The sequence below is a fragment of the Sebastes fasciatus genome, chromosome 15, assembly GCF_043250625.1.
Source record: "Sebastes fasciatus isolate fSebFas1 chromosome 15, fSebFas1.pri, whole genome shotgun sequence".
Taxonomy (NCBI): Eukaryota; Metazoa; Chordata; class Actinopteri; order Perciformes; family Sebastidae; genus Sebastes; species Sebastes fasciatus.
This window is the reverse complement of record NC_133809.1, coordinates 4027319-4051352: the sequence shown is the minus strand read 5'-3', so window position 1 is coordinate 4051352 and position 24034 is coordinate 4027319. Positions and strand designations below refer to the sequence as shown.

Genomic DNA, 24034 nt, shown 5'->3' with positions numbered 1-24034 from the left:
CCACTACTACTTTTTTTTTTCTTTGATAAAAAGGTAAGTAAATGTAAAATGACTCTTTGGTGGAACTGCAAACAACTTATAGACAAGACAACCCAATTAGACTTTATTGTAAGGGGTCACAAGCCAAAAAGGTTTGAAATCACTGGATTCATCTTTAATTGTATGATCTTAACGTGTTTTTCTAATGAAACGTCTTAATCTAAAGAAAGGAAACTTGTAACTGTATCCGATAAGGTAAACATAGTGGAATAAAAAGTACAATATTAGTGGGAGATATGTTGGAGTAGAAGTATAAAGTAAGATAAAATAGAATTGCTCAAAATGAGTAAATGTACTTATTACTTTCCACCACTGAATGATGTTATTTGTATATAAAATTTTAGAATATTCTGAATAATTTCTCCACCACTAATTATTTGTTTGTTTTTCTTTGATAAAAAGGTATAGACAAGAAACCCCAACTAGACAACGTTTTTTGTAAGGAGCCACAAGCCAAATAGGTTTGAAACCACTGGATTCATCTTGAATTGTATGATCTTAACGTGTTTTTCTAATGAAACGTCTTAATCTAAAGAAAGGAAACTTGTAACTGTATCCGATAAGGTAAATGTACTGGAGTAAAAAGTACAATATATATAGTGGAGTAGAATTATACAGTAACATAAAATGGAAATACTCAAAAATGAGTAACGACACTGATTTTTAAGAGTAAAAAGTACAATATATTAGTGGGAGATGTAGTGGAATAGAAGTATATAGTAACGTCAAATGGAAATACTAAAAAAATTGTAAATGTACTTAGTTACTTCCCTATCATTGGGTACTGTTATTTGTATATAGAATGTGTGAATAATCAGAATAATTCATCCACCACTACTTATTTGTTTTTCTTTGATAAAAAAGGTAAGTAAATGTAAAATGACTCTTATAGACAATTTATAGATAATTGTTTTTCTAATGGAAAGTCTTAATCTAAAGAAAGAAAATGTGTAACTATAGCTGTCAGATAAATGTAATGGAGTAAAAAGTACAATATATTAGTGGGAGATGTATAAAGTAACGTAAAATGGAAATACAAAAAAAATAGTAAATGTACTTAGTTACTTCCCTATCATTGGGTACTGCTATTTGTATATAGAATTTGTGAATATTTAGAATAATTCCTCCACCACTACTTATTTGTTTTTCTTTGATAAAAAAGGTAAGTAAAATGACTCTTTGGTGGAACAACTTATAGACAACAGACCCCAACTAGACACTGTTTTTTAAGAGTAACAAGTACAATATATTAGTGGGAGACGTATAAAGTAATGTGAAATGGACATACTGAAAAATGAGTAAATGTACTTAGTTACTTTCCACCACTGGGTATTGTGTTCAGAATTTGTAATAATTTCAATCGATATTTTTAATAATTCCTCCACCACTACTTATTTGTTTTTCATTGATAAAAATGAGGTAAGAAAATGAAAAATGCAAATTCAGACCAAATATCTTCAATAAGTTGAGATCGTGTGATCTGTCACCTCTCCAGTCGTTCACATTAAAGCGTGTTGTCTGTCTGTAGGAGAGAGAAGCAGGGAGGAATGATTAGAGAGGAATCCCAGGCATATGGCTCATACTGCTCTCTCTCTGTCTGTCTCTCTATTGTCGGCTCCCCTCCCCCTTCCTCTCTCTCTCCCTCTCTCCCTCTCCCTCTCTCTCTCTCTCTCTGCTGCTCCTCCGCTCCGCAGCAGCAGCAGCAGCAGCAGGACGGACTCACAGAGACCAGAGAGAGCTACTTCAGTTTTTGAAGCCGTGGCATGAATGATCTCATCTGAACCTGATCTCCGCTTGATCCTATGACCGAGACGGGAATAAAATAACACAAACAACGAGGTGAGTACAACCACAACACACACACACAACCAAACCTAACCACCCGGCCGTTAATAATCCGTGTTTATAACCAGACTTCACCAAAACAGGCTTGTTGTTTTTAGCAACTTAAAAAGCAGCCGTTGAGAACTCTTGTTTTGGGGGCTAGCAGAGGAAGATGAGTGTGGGTGGGTGGTTCACTTTTTAAGGCTCTAATTAAGCTTTTATTTATATTTTTATTTCATATAAGTAATGTTTAAACACGTAGAGACTAATTCCAGGCGGGTTTTGTAAAAAAAATGCACCCGTTTCACTAGAAAAAGCCTCAGTTAGCTTAGCTCATAAAGTCAAGCTCCGTTAGCTTAGCATAGCTAGCCGGCTAGCTGTGTTAGCTACTAGCGCAAAATGGCGTCCATTGTCGCTCCGGCAGCTCTGATGCTGAAAAGACAAAGCATGCGGCAGCAGCTCGGAGACGCTCTCTATTCTGCCTCTAACAGCTCTAAACTCACCGGCTCATAGTGGTAATGTCATATTATTAAAGGGGGGATGCTTTAGAAACAATGCCACCCCGTGTTTGTGGTGTTATTTGTGTATTTAAGGTAGGTTGAGATGTGGAAGTGTTGGGTTTGAGAGCAGTGTGTGTGGGGGATGGGTCCATGCTGGAGAAACATTGACGTAAAGCGAGGCTGCGTTCTGTTTATGCTCCAGGGCTCCTAGCATAGTAATAATAATAATACTCACTTTAGTAGGAATGTTTCTACCTAACACTGTGTGACATATATACATATATATTATTGTGTAATACTATAGTATAGTATTTGAACTTGATTACTCATTTCCTGCTATCTGCTGCTAGACAAGTTTTTGAACATCATATGTGTTTCAGCATTTTCTTATTAAATCTTGTTGAAACAGTGCGAGTAAATAACTATTAAGGTTCTTTTTTAATAATTTAACATAAAGGTTATTATAAGAATAATAACAGGGAAAGTGTAGGTTTAAATGATTGATTGAATTGTATTGGAAATGATCTGGATATCAATCACTCCAATTGAGCATCTATAGCAGACAAAATATGTCTTTAAAATATATATTATAACAGATAAAAGTAGTTGAACATCATATTCTTCATATCACATCATATCATCAATCTTGTTAAAACAGTGAGATTAAATTAACTATTAAAGCTCTTTAATAAGAATAATAACAGGAAATGGTCTAATGAAATGATCTAGTGCAAAGTACAGAGATAATAGTCCAAAAAAGGTGCATTTTCTTGTTAAATCTTGTTGGAAACAGTGAATAATTAACTATTAAGGCCTCTTTTTAATAAGAATAATAACAGGGAAAGTGTATGTTTCAATGATTGATTGTATTGTATTGGAAATGATCTGGATATCAATCACTGCAATTGAGCCTCTATAGCAGACAAAATATGTCTTTAAAATATAAATTAATTTTAAAGGTTAAGCTTGCAGTACTGTGGTAGGAATGTTTCTACCTAACACTGTCTGACATATATATATTATTGTGTAATACTTTAGTATAGTATTTGTAGTATTTTCCCACTTGATTACTCATTTCCTGCTATCTGCTAGACAAGTTTTTGAACATCATATGTGTCAGCATTTTCTTGTTGAATCTTGTTGAAACATAGGTGAGTAATTCACTTTTAAGGCCCCTTTTTAATGAGAACATGACAGGGAAAGTGTAGGTTTAAATGATTGATCGTATTGTATTGGAAATGATCTGGATATCAATCACTACAATTGGGCATCTATAGCAGACAATGTGTCTTTAATTATATAGTAGAATTTTATTTTTTTATTTTTTTTATTCTAACGTTTTTATCTATTCTTTTGTTATTAAACTGCTTATTTGCACCAACAGAACCAAAGCAAATTCCTAGTGTATACCTCTTACACCTGGCAATAAACACGATTCTGATTCTGATTTGTGCAAAGTAGAGCGATAATAGTAAAAAAAAAAGCATTTTCTTGTTAAATCTTGTTGAAACAGTGTGACTAAATTAACTAGTAAGGCCCTTTTTAATAAGAATAATATCAGGAAATGGTTTAATGAAATGATTTCGATCTCAATCAATGCAATTAAGCATCTATAGCAGACAAAATATGTCTTAAAATACATATTAATCTTAAAATTTAAGCTTGAACCACTGTAAATGATCAGAATTAGGATTATTACCAAGTATGTTTTCACATTCAAGGAATTTACCTTGGTGTTTTGGTGCGTAAGGATAAACAAAATAAAAATAAACAACATAAATATAGAATAGACCTATTTACAATAAAAAATATGTAAAATATAGTTTTTAAAATGCAATATCTGTACAGTTTTTTGCAAAATATTGAATTATAGAAAATGTGTTCAAAGTACAGAGATAATAGTACCAAAAAAAGGTGCATTTTCTTGTTAAATCTTGTTGAAACATAGGTGAGTAATTAACTACTAAGGTTCTTTTTTAATAAGAATAATAACAGGGAAAGTGTAGGTTTCAATGATTGATTGTATTGTATTGGAAATTATCTGGATATCAATCACTGCAATTGAGCCTCTATAGCAGACAAAATATGTCTTTAAAAATATATATCAATCTTAATATAGAGGCTGCATTCTGTTTTGGCTCCGGGGCTCCTAGCATAACAATAATAATAACTCACTCTAGTAGGAATGTTTCTACCTAACACTGTCTGACATATATATATATTATTGTGTAATACTTTAGTATAGTATTTGCGTAATTTTACACTTTATTACTCATTTCCTGCTATCTATCTGCTAGACAAGTTTTTGAACATCATATGTGTCAGCATTTTCTTGTTAAATCTTGTTGAAATATAGGTGAGTAATTAACTTTTAAGGTTCTTCTTTAATAAGAATAATAACAGGGAAAGTGTAGGTTTAAATGATTGTATTGCATTGGAAATGATCTGGATATCAATCACTGCAATTGGGCATCTATAGCAGACAAAATGTGTCTTTAATTATATAACAGAATTTCATTTGTTTTAATTCTTATTTTATTCTAACGTTTTTATCTATTCTTTTGTTATTATACTGCTTATTTGCACCAACAAAACCAAAGCAAATTCCTAGTGTATACCCCTTACACCTGGCAATAAACACAATTCTGATTCTGATATGTGCAAAGTAGAGAGATAATAGTAAAAAAATGTGCATTTTCTTGTTAAATCTTGTTGAAACAATGTGACTAAATGAACTATTAAGGCCTTTTTTAATAAGAATAATAACAAGAAATGGTCTAATGAAAAGATCAACATCTCAATCTCTGCTATTAAGCATCTATAGCAGACAAAACATTTCTTTAAAATATAAATTCATTTTAAAAGTTAAGCTTGCAGCACTGTAAATGATTAGAAATTGATTTATTACCAAGTAGGTTTTCATATATAAAGAATTTGCGTTGGTGTTTTGTTGCATAATGACAAACGAAATAAAAGCAACATAAATATAGAATAGTTTTATTTACAATAAAAATATGTATGTGCAAAATATTAAATTATAGAGAATATGTGCAAAGTACAGAGAAAATAGTCAAAAAACATGTGCGTTAATGACTTTTAATAAGAATAATAACAGGAAATAGTCTAATAAAATGATTTACATATCAGTCACTGTAATTAAGCATCTAAAGCAGACAAAATATGTCTTAAAATATATATATATATTATTCTTTAAAGTTACGCTTGCAGCACTGTAAATGATGGGTGCATATCAGAATTAGGTGTATTACCAAGTAGGTTTTCACATACAAACTTTGCCTTGATGTTTTGGTGCATAACAATTAGGGATGCACCGATACCGGATCGGATATCGGGCCAATATTGACTCAACTAGCTGAAACACTGGTATCGGATCGGTAATCGGTATCGGCCGATACCCAAAGCCCAGGAATTAGTGGTGTCGGGACTGAAAAAGTCGGAGCAGTGCATCCCTAATAACAAAATAATTAAATAAAAGCAACTACTGTTAATGTCAAGAAACATAAATATAGCACAGACACATTTACAATAAAAAAAATATGTAAAATATATAGTTTTTAAAATGCAACATCTGTAAAGTTTGTGCAACAATGTGCAAAATAAATAAATCATAGAGAATATGTGAAGTGTAAAGAAATAATAGTCCTAAAAAAATGCGTTAAGGTAACGTATACAGACAGATGTGGAGGTAGAATAGCTCAATAACCATGCATAATTAAGCTTATAATCTTTAACAACTGTCAGAGGTTTTATTTCAGATGTATTCATTTTAAAAGTTACGCTTGCAGCATTCTAAATGATGGGTGCATATCAGAATTAGGTTTATATACATTTGCCTTGGTGTTTTGGTGCATAACAATAAAATAAATACAAACAAAAGCAAGTACTGTTAAAGTCAAGAAACTTAAATATAAAATAGACATATTTACAATAAATTATGTAAAATATATAGTTTTTAACATGCAAGACCTGTACAGTTTGTTCAGGAATGGGCAAAATATTGAATTATCGAGAATATTTGCAGAGATAATAGTCCAAAAAATGGGATGTGGAGGCAAAATAGCTCAATAACCATGAATAATTAAGTTTATAATGTTTAACACGGTTTTGGTTCAATTTCAGGTTGTAGTTCTTGGTGTTAATATATTCGATTTTGTCTTATTATAGTGTTTTGTTATTTTGTCCAAGAGGATGTTCACGTACTTGTTTCAGTTTTGAACATTTCTCTAAATTTATTGAAAAACATAATTGATAATAGTATCACTGTTAGTGCCTGAGATTTTGGTAATTAACATATGTATATTTTTGTCCTTTATACAACTGATGCAAAAACATCTGAATGTAAGTTTGTTTGTCTGCTACAGGTGCAACATCAGAGTGATCCAGATATATAAGACATGTCCAGTCTGATCTGAGTCTTTCTCACAATAAAGAAAGTATATACAACAAATATTGCTCTCTTTATTGAAGTTATTTATAATTAAATTAATCTCCAATTAGATATCTTAAGATTTAACCCAAAAATGCTAAACTATAGGGTGTTCAAAAACAGATTTATCTATACTTGTCATTTCCCAAACTGTTTTGTCCTCACTGTGCAGTGTGCTTTCTCTCAGGTTGTAGGTCTTCCTGGTTGTATTTAATTTTTTACACATTGTTGTTGTTGTTTTTCCTTCAGGGAGGTAGTGCTCTCTAGTGTCTCTTGTTTAACAGGGGCCAAGCCACAAATGCACCACACAAGACGACAACATATGTCCATAATTGTTTTCTCACCCCTCTTGTATTTTAGATCTTCGGGCACTTTTCATAAATGACTTTTTTTCCTATTCTGTCCATTGTCAGGAAATGTTATTCCCTATGCAAGCGAGGACTCAAAGAATTAGATCCACTTCTTTCTTTTTTTTGGTTTTGGTATGGGTTATATAATTCATCTGATCAATCAGGTGTAGCTGTAATTTAATCTTTCTTTCTCATTTTATGTCAGGTTTTCATGTGTGTAAAGAAGCACAGTAACTCCCCCTGTTGAAGGCTGCAGTAAAGGAGAGTTTACAATCAATCCCCACTTAGAAATTTGTTTGATTAAATGTTATATTTTTGTCATCAGTTTTTGGCTGTAAAATCGTGCACAACACTCCTGAGTGCGTCAGTGTTTGCACAGATTATAGGGCCTTTAGATGAAAATTTAATGTTCTGCTTTGTTGGAGATGAATTGTGACATAACAGCAGTGTTTCGTGCATTTAGTTTGATTTTGGTTTCCACAGGAAAGTGGGCAGTTTTTGTAAAATTGTTAACAACTCTTTTGCTGTTTGCTTTCTACTCTGTAAACCCTAATGCTATGCTTTTACAGTGTATTTTCATTGTACTTATTGTGATTATTTTTAAAGAAATGTATCACAAATAGAAATTTGAAGTGGAATCATTCAACCAAACGCCCTGCCAACAGGTTTTTTTTATACAGAGGAGACACAGCCGGACGCTGCACACTTATTTTTCTGTGTGGAAAATTAAATGCCGCAGGCTGCTGTTCAGAGCTCCTATTTACTTGCATCCCGCTTATTTTGGGGAGTCAGAGGGCCTTTAATGTTGGCAGGAGTGTTGTTTTGTTCCTGTAAGACATCTGTGTGCCAAACGGTGTGTAATAAGGAAGTTGACATTACTTTTCTTCCCCTCCCTCAGTGAAGAGAAAGTGAAAATCTTGTTCTACTAGTTTCTGAAGCGTGGTGTGTGTGTAGACCCGGAAACCTGATATATATCCCTTGTAAATATTAGCGGTTCATGGTGGTATATTGTATTGTGATATTGTAAATGCTTTGACTTGTCTTGTCACTTTTACCCCTTAAAAGCACCTTATTGATTAGGATATTTTCTTGATCACAGGTGGCAGTGGGAAAGAATATAAGTGCACTGATCATGTATCTTGAGTGCTGTGTTTGTTTTCTGACAAAGGTCTCTGTAGTCTGTGCTTACTTTGATGCAGCGTTTGCATTTAGTTGGTAACCATGCTATTTTCGGTGGCTCAGTGGTCTGTTAAAAGTGTGGTTGTTCCGCCCAGCAGGAGTCTTGCCTCAGACTGGCCTAAAATGGGCAGAACTGGTGCTGAACAAAAGCTGCTTGTCGCTCGTACAAAAGTACTTGAAGCGCTGCAGCCGGGACCAAGCTGCATTGCTATTGCCTGTGCCTCTCAACAGGAAAGGTATAGCAAACTTTAAGAAAAAAACTACAACAAACAATTTACTGTTTACTGTAGTCCATGAAGAGTTAAAACCTGTAGAGTTTATTTATAAAGTCACAGCTGCTGTTGAGCAGATTGTAGCCCTAGCTCCCTCATGTCCATACACAAATACTACACCACATAGCCTCATTACATCACACATTTACATTATTAATTACATGGCACTTATTTTTTCACTATGATCTTAGCTAGTGAAATTCACAACAGTAGGCATTTTGTGTGTTTGTCAGTGTGATCAATTAGTTAATGCTCAGTTAAGTGTCGGATATTGACTGTGTTTCTTTCTCCTCGCCGTCACCACAGAGAGACAACATGTTCCCGAAGGGCACCAAGCGCAAGTTCTCAGACTCCGGGGAGGAGCCGGTCACCAGCAGTGAGCCGGTCCCGGTGGCTCCATCCGTGGCGGCTCGGGCGCTGACGTCGTCCTACAGCCTGCAGCGGCAGTCGTTGCTTGACATGTCGCTTATCAAACTGCAGCTCTGCCACATGCTGGTGGAGCCGAACCTGTGCCGCTCGGTGCTCATCGCCAACACGGTGCGGCAGATCCAGGAGGAGATGACCCAGGACGGCACCTGGCAGATAATGACCCAGGCCCTGGCTGCAGCCCAGTGTCCCGCGGACCGCCTGGTAGCCACCGAGGTGCTGTGCCGGCAGACGGACGCGGCAGCTCAGGCCGGGCAGAGCCCGAAGCCCTTTTCGGTAGTCGGCCTCGAGGAAGGCTACCACGCCGAGGAGGTGGTGATGGAGGGAGACGTGGAGACAGAGGTCACCATGTCCACTTTGTCGCCCGTCTCCCCCCAGCTGTCCTCTGCTTCCTACCTAGCGGGTCCCTTTGGCATGGGACCCTGCTGGGAGGAGGAGGAGGAAGACGGTGAGTGCGAGGAGGATGAAGAGGAGGACAGCGAAGAGTGTGTGTCGGAGGGAGAGGAGGGAGACCGGGACCACCTGAGCGCAGAATCCAGGACAGGGGAGCAGGTTTTTGGGACATTTGAGATCAAGCACCCGGCGCCGCCCCCTGACCCTGCGCTCGAGGAACTGTTTTCAGACGTGGACCCGTCCTACTATGACCTCGATACGGTGCTGACAGGCATGCAGAGCGCCCCGAAGATGGGGCCTTACGATCTGCTGGAGAGCCTTTCCTCTCACGGGCCCACGGCCCTCAGCTCCAGCTCGAGCTGCAGGTCAGACCTGAACGAACTGGACCACATCATGGAGATCATAGTGGGATCCTGAAACTCAGAACATTCCTCTGGCCTGTACTGATCCCTCAGACTCTTTCCAGACTATGCACAGTACACATGTGCATGTTCTGTATGTGGTATTGTTACACGTGGAGAAGTTGGGAGGTTTTGGGACAAGGTGGGAAATTAACAGCAAAGCCGGGTAGATTTTGGGATAGGCTGTTAGAGGTGTAGTTAGTTCGCTCTAACGGCCACTTAGGCAAGTCGGCAGCTGCTGTTGGGACCTTCATGTTTTATTCAAAAAAATGTAATTGGCAGTAAAAGTAGTGGCGGTGAAATTAATGAATTCTGGGATTCACGAGCCACGCCGGCCTGTGGGGCGACGCAGTTAGTTTCCTACTTTGTTGATGAAATCCAAAACTTGACAATATCTGTGAGAGGGCAAAGATAATTACCTATACCATGATGCATTCTTATTTACGTACTTTCCATGTTTACGTCTGTCATACATTCTGTCATACTAGCTCCTTCTCTCTGCCATTTTTGTCCATTTCTATTTATTGTAACATGGACTGAGGAACAATTCATCACACTACATGCATCAGAAAACCAGAACAAATTGTAAATCCAAATCTATGAATCAATGCATATTTTCCTAAAGATTTGAGCAATTATGAATGGAATATATGTATATGTACGTATGTGTATATAGAAATATATTTTTTGCATTATACAGCTGGGGGGATTTTTGCAAGTATCATTTGATATTATTATTATTTTTCCCTCCCAAGCGGTTTTTAAGATTTTAATGTAGCCAGACTCGAGACAGTGTCTTCCCATGGTTTGGTATAACAAGTCGACTGTAACCGGTGTCAGGACTGGCATCGTCACACTTTAAAAGGCGCTGTTCTTTCATTTTCTCAAAAGCTTTACGCAGGGCAGGGAAATTACTGCCAGCCACCAACTTAACGCTGGTTAAGATTTGACTGTTTCTGGTAAGTTTACAGTAGCCAGTGGACAAATGTAGGTAAGTTTCCTGCCCTGCTTTACATACAGATGTAATAACAATAATAACAACAGCTTTTTTTCCTGAAGCATTTGGAGAAACCCCGGGGTGATAACTGCATCAAGAAGCCATATTTCTTTCTCTCATTTGTTCGAACAACAAATGAAGAGGTCTGTGTGTTAACCCAATCTAATTTATTGTTGTTTTATTTATTGTATTTATTATATCTAGGTACAGACATGCCATATTGACGAAATCAACCATGAGGCCCGATGAAATTATATTTATCCAAATTTTGCCCTCCGTTTTTGAATGCAGTACCTATTTATTCCTCACATTTTTTTTATTATTATTATTAGTAATAATAATAACAACCGGGTTACTATTCAAATCACTATGCAGCTCTGTCATACGTGTTTCAAAAATGATTGTATACGACTCAAATGTCCTTTAATTCCTTTATGCAAACAGTTGCCTTTCTCCTAAAAGATGTGGAAAAATCAAATGCATTTTTTCAAAATTGTTCCTTATCATCGTGATGAAGAGATTTTAACTCAGGCAAACAAAATGTATTGACAAAAATACAGTATTACGACACGCTTAATACCTTACCACAACACTCCTGAAGGATGTCACTCTGGTCTGAATGGGAGCTAGAACTTCAAAGACTAATTACCGTTGTAAAATGTATGCATTTTTTTATATTAAGGAAAAAACATTGTAGCATCTTTGTAAATATTTTTTATAATAAAAGGTGCAACTATTAATCGTGTGGTGTCGGTTGGATCACTTATTTTAGTATTTGGTTTATTATTTCCTTGTTTTCTTTACTGTTTTTATGATGGACTTGTTTTGACCTTTGGATTTGGGTGAGTTTGAAGGATAAGGCTGGTGATATACAGTATTATTATTAATACTGTTAACAGTATCCACAAAAAGACCATTGTGTTCAATACTTGATGACTTCCTTATCTGTTCTGTGGCACTCAGCCCCAAGCCCATTCAATTCCATCCATCTGCAACCGCTTATCCCGTTAGGGGTCGCGGGGGGGCTGGAGCCGATCCCAGCCGACATTGGGCGAAGGCAGGGTACACCCTGGACAGGTCGCCAGTCCATCGCAGGGCTGACACATAGAGACAGACAACCATTCACGCTCACATTCACACCTACGGGCAATTTAGAGTCAACAATTAACCTAACCTGCATGTCTTTGGACTGTGGGAGGAAACCGGAGTACCCGGAGAAAACCCACGCTAACACGGGGAGAACATGCAAACTCCACACAGAAGGGTCCCAAGCCAGATTCGAACCTGCAACCCTCTAGCTGTGAGGCGCCAGTGCTAACCACTGCACCACCGTGCAGCCATTCAATTCCACTGAAGAAAAATCTTTAAAAATGTATCACAAAGTTAGTTTAATGAGGCTTTTTTTTTTTTATAAAAAGTGATTTTCCTGAAGCAGTTGGTCACTAGTTTTTTAGCAAATGTTACTCAAACAAGAGTAAATGGTGCATTTGTTTGGGACTATTTTCAGCCACAGATTTACAACATTTTTATTATGCTGAAGGAACATGTCCTCCAGTGCAACTGTGGCTCATGAAAGTGTTTTTAATAGATGTTGGACAATAATGAAGCTCTAAAAATAAATATCAGGCTTTGATACACGATACTTTTTAGTAGATCAAGTCATTGTTTGATTTTGGTCTTTTCATGAGATTTGTTGACAAAAAAAATATAGATATCACCAGCTGTATCCTTTTTAAAGGTACAGTGTGTAGGATTTAGTGACATCTAGTGGTGTGGTTCCGCTCACTCCATCCTTTCCAAGACCGCGGTAATGCCATACGCCTCGCTCAGAGGTCATCCATACCATAATAACACTACTATAGGCGCAACGGAAGTCAGACGGCGGCTGGCGGTACCACGGTTTAGCACTCTGCGGCTCACGTTACCGCAGTTTCACAAGCATGTCGGAGAACTACGGTGGCCTTCAGGTAACGTAAAAACGTGAAAATCTCTCCAGAGCCAGTGTTTGGTTTGTCCGTTCTGGGCTACTGTAGAAACATGGTGCACTCTGTGAAGAGGACCCGCTCCCTATGTAGATATAAACGGCACATAAGCTAACGAAAACACAGCGATTCTTAGTTTCAGGTGATTAAACACTAATGAAAACATAGTTGTGAATATTATATTCCATTGCTGCTAATAGATCCCTCAAAAGAAAGCTGTCGGGTGAATGTAGTGGAGTAAAAAGGTAAATAGTTCCCTCTGAAATGTAGTGGAGTAATAATAAGTAGCATGTGATTGAAATACTTATGTGAAGTATAAGTACCTCAAATTTGTACTTACAATAACTGTACTTAGTTACATTCCACCGCTGCGAGAATCTAATATGTCTTAAAAATGCAGATTGTTTTTTGTTATTCACAGTCAAAAAACATAAATGTATTAAATGTACGATATGAAAAAGCTGCAACCAGCAGATGTTTAAGTTATTCTTGACAATTAATGTCTCTAACATCTAATCAAATATCAATCAGTTACTTCTCTTTTATTGATACGTGTTGTCTATTTATCAAAAGCGTAAACTACAAAAGCACTTTAATAATTTAGTAAAAAAATAAAAAGTGTAAATTAACTAGGTCTGAAACGATAAGTTGATTAGTATATCCGAATATTAATCAGAAATATTTTTTTTTTATTAGTCTATTAAATCAGAAATACACCTTAACATGTCCTAAAAGCCAACAGGATGTCTTCAAATATTTTGTTTTATTTGACCAACAGTCCAAAACCCCCCAAAAATATTCAGATTATTATCAATAAGACAACTGAGAAACTGGTATTTGGTCATTTTTTGCTTGAGAAATTACTTAAATTTGAGAAATTACTAAACGAAAACACAACTATTCTTAGTTTCAGGTGATTATACACTAATGAAAACATACAGTAGCTGTGAATACTATATTACATCTCTGCTAATATATCCCCCAAAGTCCAACACACTTGTCCTTTGATGTGCTCTTTTTTAATTGTAGTTTCTAGTGGAGACAGTTCAGATGCAGAGACACGATTGTTGCTTCTCATTCAGAGCAACAGATCTCTGACCGAGGCAACTATTTGGATCTGAATTAGAGTAAATTGGCAGTTATAAGGCTGGAAATTGTACTAAACTCTTCAGTACTTGTGTCAACGCAAAACCAAAGTGTCTGCACGATACCAAGAAACACAACACGCCAAACATGTTTGCATCCGTATTTAGAGTCTTTACAAAAAACTGAGAGAGAGCTATAGACAGACCATCTTGCGATCTTGTCGCACACTCAACTTTTAACCTATGTTAGTATGGACATATATGATAATGTGCACGCACACGTCTCTTGTATGTTGATAACTTTCTGACCAATCAAAATTAGATCATGTTTGAGTTGCTAGGTAGATTTGGCTCTGAGGAAACAGACAGCACGCATGCGTGTGTGTTTGTGCCAGGGTTATTATAGTAAACTAAAACTGGAACTAAAATAAGTGGTGAAAAATATTTATAGTAAACTGAAACTAAATAAAAACTATAATCTTTAAGAAAACTAAACTGATATGATTTTGCCTGGTTAAAAAACTAATAAATATATTTATATATTTTTTTAACTATAATATATCACTACCAGAAAAAGGAGATGGCATGAATTTCTGTCAACTCTTTGAATCACAGAAATTTAACGGACTTGACCTCCCAGGAAACGGCGCTATGCTGCGATGGCTTCACATCGGACACTTCAGTAGCGCAAAGATTAAAAACATTATGACCAATCCTTCAATCGATTAAAACATTTATTTGCAATTACTCGCAAATTAACCACTTATTATAAAGTATCTAAAGTAGGGCTGTCAATCGATTAAAATATTTTGTCACGATTAATCGCATGATTGTCCATAGTTAATTGCGATTAATTACACATTTTGTATCTGTTCAAAATGTACCTTAAAGGGAGATTTGTCAAGTATTTAATACTCTAATCAACATGGGAGTGGACAAATATGCTGCTTTATGCAAATGTATGTATATATTTATTATTGGAAATCAATTAACAACACAAAACAATGACAGATATTGTCCAGAAACCCTCACAGGTACTGCATCTAGCATAAAACAATATGCTCAAATCATAACATGGCAAACTGCAGCCCAACAGGCAACAACAGCTGTCAGTGTGTCAGTGTGCTGACTTGACTATGACTTGCCCCAAACTGCATGTGATTATCATAAAGTGGGCATGTCTGTAAAGGGGAGACTCGTGGGTACCCATAGAACCCTATGTTCATTCACACATCTGGAGGTCAGAGGTCAAGGGACCCCTTTGAAAATGGACATGACAGTTTTCCTCGCCAACATTTAGCGTAAGTTTGAAGCGTTATTTAACCTCCTTCACGACAAGCTAGTATGACATGGTTGGTACCGATGGATTATTTAGGTTTTCTAGTTTCATATGATGCCAATATCTTCACTCTAGCTTTAAAATTGAGCCGCTACAACCTAAAATTGCGAAATTTGTGCCGTTAAAATGAAATTGCGTTAACTTTGACAGCCCTATAAATAATGAGTTCTGGTAGAATTTGTCCTCTGAAAGCATCTCCACTTCTGGCCACATCACTCATGTGCACTGCAACCGTAACTGTTGAGTGTGTTTTTTGTGCGTAGATTTCTCTTTGTAATAAAGTCAAAATGAAAGTGAATTAGATGTGACTCGGCTGTCTGCAGCAGGACCTTTGTCCTCACGTGCTCTCACATGATGACGTTGGACTGTGAGATTCTGCTTTACATAAATAGAGTTGGATTCAACAGAACAGGACTTCCTTCTGTCTGCAGCTCAGCTCATGCATGCATACCCATAACCTGTTCATAGTGGAATTATTCTAGTAATAATGATTTTCAGTCTGCTGAAGAGAGACTTTTCATGTTCTTAAACATGCATAAAATGATGTCTGGAACTGTCAAAGGGTAACTTGTTCATAAAATCCAAGCTTGCTCTGCACGTTGGCCTGCCGCCTAGTCTTCGTTTGCCCATAGCTAAAGATTAATGGCCTCTCGGTGACTCAGCGAAAAGGCAGCCCCGAGGAAAGAACGAGTCATTAAAGAAAGAGACTATTTGTGACTATATGACTATATGTGATGCAGAATATACATGCAGTGTTTCAAGAGATGCACTTCTAATACATGTGTTGTCCGCTGTCAGAGCACTGCGACGCCTTTAAAAACGTGAGTGGGTTCATATTAAGTTAATAAGTGCTAACGTCAGCCTTCAGGTGCTGCTCATAAGCTTGAGATCTGAGGTCAAGAAAACCATTTTTCACAAAAAAAAACCCATTTTGTTTGGACTTAAAGGGACTGTTTGTAACTTTTTACACGTATAAATCTACCGGGTCGGTGTCCCATGCGCGCTCGCAAATGAGCACTGGCGTGTGGCTACCCTGTTCAGACAAGACTCCAACACAAACTACATGGAAGCACCAAAACATCAAAGTTATATCCAGTGAAGCCCGTCTTGCAAAACAGTGTCAACTCTTCCTGCTCCAGCCCTCCGACCTCGGCCAGAAGACAGAGGGGAGACCGTAGCTTTGGTCTCCACGGCTGGAGTCTCTGCTGTACTCTGCTTCTCTGCCTGCTTGCCTTCACTCACACACCGCGCGCGTTCTCGTGTTCCACTCTTACGTGCATGCGCGCACACTAAACACTGCAGAAGAGTCAGTTTAGCTCTGAGAATATCTAGTGGACGTTTGTGCAGAAATAAATGCTGCAGCTCTTCCAGACCAACAGAGGTTTCCCGTGTCTTGTGAAGTGACGGGGCTCCGCAGCGAGAAACGTTATCGTCTCCGACCGGGTGCCGGTGTCTCCCCTGTTCCTGGTCGGGAGGCTGAAGCAGGAAAAGCCAACACTAGGATCAGCATTGATTCATGAAGAGACCTCCGTCTGGTCAGCTAACATTACTGCCAAGCAGCTGAAATATAGAGGGATATTGTGGTTTTAGCTGACGTGTGTCGCCTCACTGTGTTGAGCTATGCTCGCTCAGGTATATTTAGAGCGAGCAAGCGCGAGCCCGACGCTGACTTTCGTTGACTTAACGGCCACCGGTGTCGCTGTTAACAAGCATTTCTGAAAGTTACAAACAGTCCCTTTAATTAACATAAAAACAAAAAAAAATTCTATTATTTTACAACAAACGCTTCATTAACTAACCTCTACATGCATAACGGTCATGATTTACTTACTAGATCTTGTAGTTTGTCTGTTTTTTGAGCGCTGATGTGACATTTAAAAGAGCTCAAATCAGCATTTTGGGTTTTAAGGTGAATTTTTAATGGACATGCAGTTTTATTCCAAAACACCACAAATTGTAGGTCAGCAATAATTTTCGTGATGTTGAATATTTACTTTCTGTTCATTAGAAGAAGAAGAAGAGGAAAGAAGAAGTGGAAGTGTAGCTGTGAGCGCTTCAGGAGGAAGAGGCTGAAAAACGTGAATGAAGAGTTTCCTTATTAGGTGTTCTCCCTCCCCCATCCTTCCTGTCACGTCCTCCCTCCCCCTCCTCTCTGAGTCATCTGTCTCTTTAAAATGATGCGTTCATGTACACACTGCAACTTTCTACGCCTACTAGATTTTATAACACTGATATATTGATATTTGTTTGTTAATATTTTGACAAATACATTATTTCTATATATTCTATTTGCGCTCCCTGTTATATTCAACCTTTTAAATCCATGTGTCATTAGATATTTGGCATAAAAACAGGTTTATAAGCTAGAAAAATGTAGAAACCCAGTGTTCTTGTATCATTAAAAAAGAAATATGTGACAACAGTTAAAGAGTGACAGCACAGAGTTATTAATGACAATATAATATAACAAAATACTTCATGTTTCAATATTCTTGGATATCACTAGCCACAACACCGGTCCTCAAAGTGCTATTAACCTATTAGTACCTAAGAATCTTCTTCTACTGTTTTAATAAGGTGCAACAAAACATAATCTTTGTTTTTTTTTAGTATTATCAACCACCATTGATGGAACGTAACTAAGTAAATTTAAGTGCATGTTTGAGGTGCTTGTACTTTACGTTACTATTCATCCGTTTGATGTTACTTTATAATGCTTCTCCACTGAGGGAAATATTGTACTTTTTTACTCCCCTCTACATTCATCTGACAGCTATTGTTACTTTTTACTTACAGATTAAGATATTATTTAGTAAACATATGATCAGTTTGTGAAATTTTACTGCGTAATGCATACTTGTACATATGACACTTTGAGTACATTTTGCCGATAATACTATGAATTAAAGGTCCCATATTGTAAAAAGTGAGATTTTCATGTCTTTTATATTATCAAGTAGGTTTAAGTGCTATATTAATACTATCATAACTATCAAAACGCTCAATATACGGAGAAATACACACAGCCAGTATTAATAAATTGTGCGTTTGAAACAAGCCGTTATAGGATTTCTGTCCATTTGTGATGTCATAAATATACAATATTTAGACCATTACACGGTTTTAAACATAAACATTCTAAATGGGTCCCAGTTTATTTCCTTTTGCAGTGTATGTTAATGACATCAGCTAACAGGAAGTAAACATGGACCCAAGCTGTTGCCTAGCAACGCAATTCTGTTGAAATGCACTAAAATGAAGCGTTTCAGACAGAGGGTACAGGTATATTCAGGCAGACAGTAATAGGAAAATAAAGTTGTTTTTTTAACATTACAGCATGTGAACATGTTCTAGTAGAAAAACAAAATAAAAGTATGAACCTGAAAATGAGCACAATATGGGTCCTTTAAATCATTTCTTTAAGGCAAAAATTGTCAAATTATTTGATTTTTAGTTTATTTGCTGATTAAGATTTTTTTTTTTTAGCTCAAGACTAATGAAACTGATAAAAAATGGAATATATAACTATATATAATAAAAAAAAAGTAGTAGTATGAACCTGAAAATGAGCACAATATGGTCTGTTTCAGTTTTAGTGTCTATATTTATATGTATTTAATAAAACGATCAGGATTTTTATTCATACTATATCACTAATTGGACAAAATAGACCGATTTCATAATTAAAATCCACGTTTTCCTCCATCATATTGACCGCTTTCGCCGCTCACGTGTGCTCCGGTATTGTGTCTGATTTTTATGAGGCGTCCCTGAACGCCGCAGCAGGAACAACCTGCCTCACATTCGCTGCCCCGTGAGAGGCGGAGGAGGAGCTCTGATCAGCGGGGGAACGGACCAATCACAGCCGGCTCTGAGCTCCTCTCTCCGGGTAGCGACTCCTCCTCCTCCCGCTGCTGCTGCTGGAGCTGGTGGAGCTTCTGTGGACGGACCGAGCATTCCTCATCTTCCTGAGCTCTATAGTGGAGGAACCGACGACACGACGGATTCACGAACCTCATGACTCTTTACAAGGACACATAAAGGTAGTTTTTAAACCTCTTTATTTATTATTAACTTAAGAATAACCTCAAGTTTCCTCCTTAAACTTAAACTGAGGTTTTCCCTCATTGAAGTGTGTGAATGGTTGGGGGTCTTCATGGGGGCAAATAAGTAGCATGGAGTCACATTATTCTCTTATTTTACTACAATAAAGAGAAGAAAATGTATAAAATATGTTATTTAATCATATATTTCACTTTGTTTAATTGTTCATCTCTGTTAAATAACACTAAGCAGCTTCTAATCTCTTATTTTACTACAATAAAGAGAAGAACATGTATAAAATATATTATTTAATCATGTATTTTACTTTATTCAGCTGTTCATCTCTGTTAAATAACACTAAGAAGCTTTTAATCTCTTATTTTACTAATAAAAAGAGAAGAAAAATGTAGGAATATGTTATTTATTCGTATATTTGACTTTGTTTGATTGTTCATCTCTCTGTTAAATAACACTAAGCAGCTTTTAATCTCTTAAAATGGGGGTTAAACTCTCATCAATGTGTTTTTGGTAAAACATTTGAGACACGATGATGTCCAACTAAGTGAAGTCGTGTCTGTCTGTGTGGATGAGTAAAGTCTCTCAGCCTGCAGGGTGTCTCTCTCTGTGACTCATAACTGGTAGAATTACTCACTTTACTAACATCTGAAATGGAGGAAAACTCGTCCCACCCTGTAAAGTTTGCATTTGTTTGTGAGTCTTGTTTTCTGGTGTTTATTTAGGAGTAAAGTCAGTGAATGGAGGAAAACTACTAGCCAATGTTTGCTATAGGCTGGATGGTGCTGTTACATAAACTGGATGTTTGTTACATGGTAATGCAGCCTGATGGGATCCTCAATGTGTCTCCCAACAAAATAATAATCACCTTTAAGCTTCTATCATCAAAGTTTGTTTCCTATTTGTTGTCAGTTAAGCAGACATAAAGTCTCTATAAATGACTTTACATATTACAGGTGATTATGTCTCTCTGAGATGAAACTATTAGTCAATTAATAGATCAGAAAATGCATCGGCAACAATTTTGATAATCAATTAATGGTTTACATAATTTTTTTAAAGCTAAAATGGTCAAATTATTTGATTTTTAGTCCTCTATTTCTTGTAGGAAAATATCTCAGTTTCTCTACAAATGCGTTGAACATCAAGTGTAACTGGCAATCTCTATATGTGTTGATGTAGGTCGATGTTGGGTCGCGGTGTGAAACGGAAGTGGAGCTGCCTGGAGGAGCTGGAGGCCGAGACCCTCCCTGATGCTGCTGCTGCAGCAGAGAAGGAGAAGAATGGGGAGGACGGCGAGGGCGGGTTCCTCGTGGCTCCGTCCAAACCCGACATGAGCCACCTGCAGCAGCGCCAGCTGGTGCTCGGCCTCTGCATGGAGAAGCTGCGGGGCTACCAGGCCGGGATGGAGCTCAGCCTGCGTCGCTCCGTGCTGCTCATCAACACGCTCAGGCAGATCCAGGAGGACATGCAGAGCGACGGCGTTGGAACCTGCACACCGGAGGTACTCCTCGACGGCGCTCACCCCGACTCCTGCCTTCTCAGGGACGACTTCAGGAGGGAGGACATGCCGGTCACGTGCCCCGGGTGTGCAGAGGGCGATGAGGACAACCTGTCTCCGCCACTGTCCCCAGAATTCCCCTCTCAGGAGGCAAACAGCTCGCCCGACCAGCAGAAATCACTACCTGCTGCGACGATCAATACTTTTAGTGATGCAGTAAACGCCATGGGCTACCTCAGCGACCTCGCCCTGGACAACATCTTTGACGACATTGACACATCGATGTACGACACTTCGGATCTGCCCTCTGCCTGGGCGGCGGGCTCCCTGTGGCCCGTCAGTGTGTCGCTTTGGGCGGAGGAGGATGTGAAAATGCGTTCTGCCAGCCACGCGTCAGCTGGGAGTCTCCAGTCGTGTCTGATGGACCTGAACGAGCTGGACCACATCATGGAGATCCTGGTAAAGTCCTGATCGCCGGGACGAACTCTTGATCGCCAGGACAAACTCCTGATCGCCAGGACGAACTCCTGAACGTTTACTGCACACAATCGAGGAGTCTGATCACGGCTGAGGAGGCGGGGAACAAGGACGCTGAAAGGACAAACTCCGATTTTTAAGGCTCCATCTGATATTTTTTAAGTGTCAGCTAGTTTTCTCGTCCACATAACTATTTTTGCATTTAATGTGCGTGAACTTGTGCCTCAAATGAAACACAAAATATTTATTACAATAGATGAAGAATGAGATTAGTAACCATTAAGGAAACGTCCACTCTTAAACGCTTTTATAGTGTTTTTATTGTTATAACTCAGGTGGATAACTGGCCAAACACACTTTAAGGGCTGTGAAGGCACGTACAGATATTTCTAGAAGTCTCAGTGGAATTAAATGATGGAAAACTTTATTGTTGACCTTCAAGAAATGCGTTTTTGAACCGACAGAGAGACCATTTTCTGCAGCCACTGTAGCAGGGAACAGATCAGATGTGCAGCTTCAAGACAGGTTGTGTTTTGAGTATACGGAGTAACTTCCAAAAGTGTTGTCGTCATATTGGCTAATAAGCAGCCTGGGCACATAACAAACTTATGACGAGCGAGTGACAAGCTAATTGAGCTAAGCTGGCAGCTACATGCTGACAAAATCGTAGGCATTTTTTAACCCATTACAATATCACAGATTGTTAAACAAAAGCAATCTACATGTGCCAGTTCAAGCACGACATTCTTGCCATTACTAAGAAAGATTCGCAAGCAAAACTTTTAGATCTGCAAAGAAAACTTTTGGATTTTTCTAAGAAAACTTTTGGATTTGCAAACAAAACTTTCTTACCAAACTTTTGGATTTGCTTTAATACATCTTTAATCACAAGTTTATTTCACTTGCAATAAGACATTTTTTTGATCACATGTCGATAGTTTTGCTCTCAAACCTTCTGTTTGATTGCATAATAGAGACAAAAAAGTAACTCCATATGAGTAGTGGGTCAATAATCTGTACTAAAAGTAGACGAGGCACGTCCGAACAAAGTCGGTACACCAAAAGTATATTGCAACACTTGTAAGGTAACCGCGTAAAAGCGTTTAAGGTGGATTTTCCTTGATTCCGTGAATGCAGATGGACCCTTAAACCTCCAGTGTTTATGCCACTTTTCCCTCCTTTTTTATTAAGTTTTAGTAAAAGCAGCAGCACCTCTGTGAGTGAATCCACGGCTCAGGAAGAGGGAACCTGAGCCGCCGTGGTTTGTGCGTCACTCAGACTTTGGTTGATTATTAATTGAAATCCCTTCAATTACTTAAGAGGGTGTGTGCTCCAGCCAGCCAGGAGGGCGAAGGCCCGGGTTTCCTTTCAGTATCGGGACTGAATGGTTTTTAACGGCTGTGTTCATGCGGCAGTCAGAGAGTGGAGAGAGTCGATATATTTATTTTTTGGCTTGTGAAAACGTGAACCTCTGAATTTGGGGATTTACCAGCCAAAGAAGTTTCCAATCCCTGGAGGTGAACGCCACGTTCACGTCGTATCACAAGAAGAAGCGGGAAATATGGATGACATCTTTTTGCTCCGATAGAGAGAAAAACTGTTTATCTAATATTATTCTTATTTATGAATGAAACGTCAGCCACAAACTGCAGCAGGTATGATGTGTATGTAGAGTTTATTGTTTGGGTGTGTGAGTGTAACTTATGATTCAGATTCTTTATGACCTCGGACTGTCTTCTGCTCGTTTGGCACCATTTGTGACATCAAATGGGACAAACTATCTACTAGAGCCTGTATGAGAACTATAATCGTCCTTTCACCAGAAGGGTTGAACCGTTCATCCTTCTCGGCAGCTTGTATTTCAGCCCAGTCGCACAGCAGTTTGTGAAATAGTCATGAAATGTTATTGTATTGATTCGTGTACATAGACACAAATTTCACCTTTTTTTCGTGATAGTCAGCAGGAAATGTCGGGTTACTGTAACCCAAACCACGATCTTTTCCTAAAGCTATTTAAGTAGTTTTTGTCACGTAACTTCCGTACTTAAGTTACAACATTTAAGGTGTTATTTAAACCGAAACCGCGATCTTTTCCTGACCCTAACGAAGTAGTTTTGTTGCCTAAGCCTAAAAAAGTCGATCTTTTCCTAAACCTAACCAGAAGTCAAAGTTGATTTATCTGTCACGTAACTTCCGTACTTAAATTACGCCACTTCCGGAGTTATTTACACCCAAACTGCGATATTTTCCGAAAGCTAACTAAATATTTTTTGTCACGTAACTTCCGTACTTAAGTTACGGCATTTACGGTGTTATTTAAACCAAACAAAGTAGTTTTGTTGCCTAGGCCTAAACTTTTATTGTGATTGTTTTATTTTGAAAAGACTGGAGTAGAAATTGACACGTGTATCACGTGTTGCTGAACATTTGTAGGAAAAAGCCCAAAAGATATGTTGTTGAAAGTCGTGCTGAGCGTCACGAAAAAAAGGAAAATTCGCGTCCATGTTCACGAATCACATAGATTAAATTTCGTGACTATTTCACAAACTGCTGTTAGACTGTTGTGTATTTACGGTAAATTCAACATGTCATGAACGCCGTATAAAAACATGTATTTTTAAATGTACTGGTTCTCACTGAGGAGCCGATCGCCTCAAGTCCAACAATCAGGACGACTTCGCCATGTCTCAGAATTGTAAATGACAGCTATGTATTTTTGAATGGCCGTGATGGTATGGATTTTTATTGCAATGTTTTTTTTAA

At 37.9% G+C, this 24034-nt stretch overlaps 2 protein-coding genes across 4 annotated transcripts; both read left to right on the top strand.

Annotated features, from left to right (window-relative positions):
- The first annotated feature begins 1629 nt into the window (after nucleotides 1–1629).
- Nucleotides 1630–11568, top strand: cdca4 (cell division cycle associated 4). 3 transcript variants are annotated; one of them, XM_074609813.1, is made up of 3 exons: nucleotides 1630–1878; nucleotides 8438–8575; nucleotides 8918–11568. In XM_074609813.1, exon 3 carries the CDS (start codon nucleotides 8927–8929, stop codon nucleotides 9845–9847), a length of 921 nt encoding a protein of 306 aa, XP_074465914.1. In that variant the 5' UTR covers nucleotides 1630–1878; nucleotides 8438–8575; nucleotides 8918–8926; the 3' UTR covers nucleotides 9848–11568. The 3 variants fall into 3 exon arrangements, with proteins under 3 accessions (XP_074465914.1, XP_074465915.1, XP_074465913.1); XM_074609814.1 differs by having other exon boundaries at nucleotides 8435–8575; XM_074609812.1 differs by lacking the exon at nucleotides 8438–8575 and having other exon boundaries at nucleotides 1635–1878.
- Nucleotides 11569–19352: 7784 nt separating this feature from the next.
- On the top strand, nucleotides 19353–23346 carry LOC141752050 (SERTA domain-containing protein 2). The gene is made up of 3 exons (XM_074609815.1): nucleotides 19353–20108; nucleotides 20476–23010; nucleotides 23062–23346. Exons 1-2 carry the CDS (start codon nucleotides 20095–20097, stop codon nucleotides 21263–21265), a joined length of 804 nt encoding a protein of 267 aa, XP_074465916.1. The 5' UTR covers nucleotides 19353–20094; the 3' UTR covers nucleotides 21266–23010; nucleotides 23062–23346.
- Nucleotides 23347–24034: the final 688 nt, after the last annotated feature.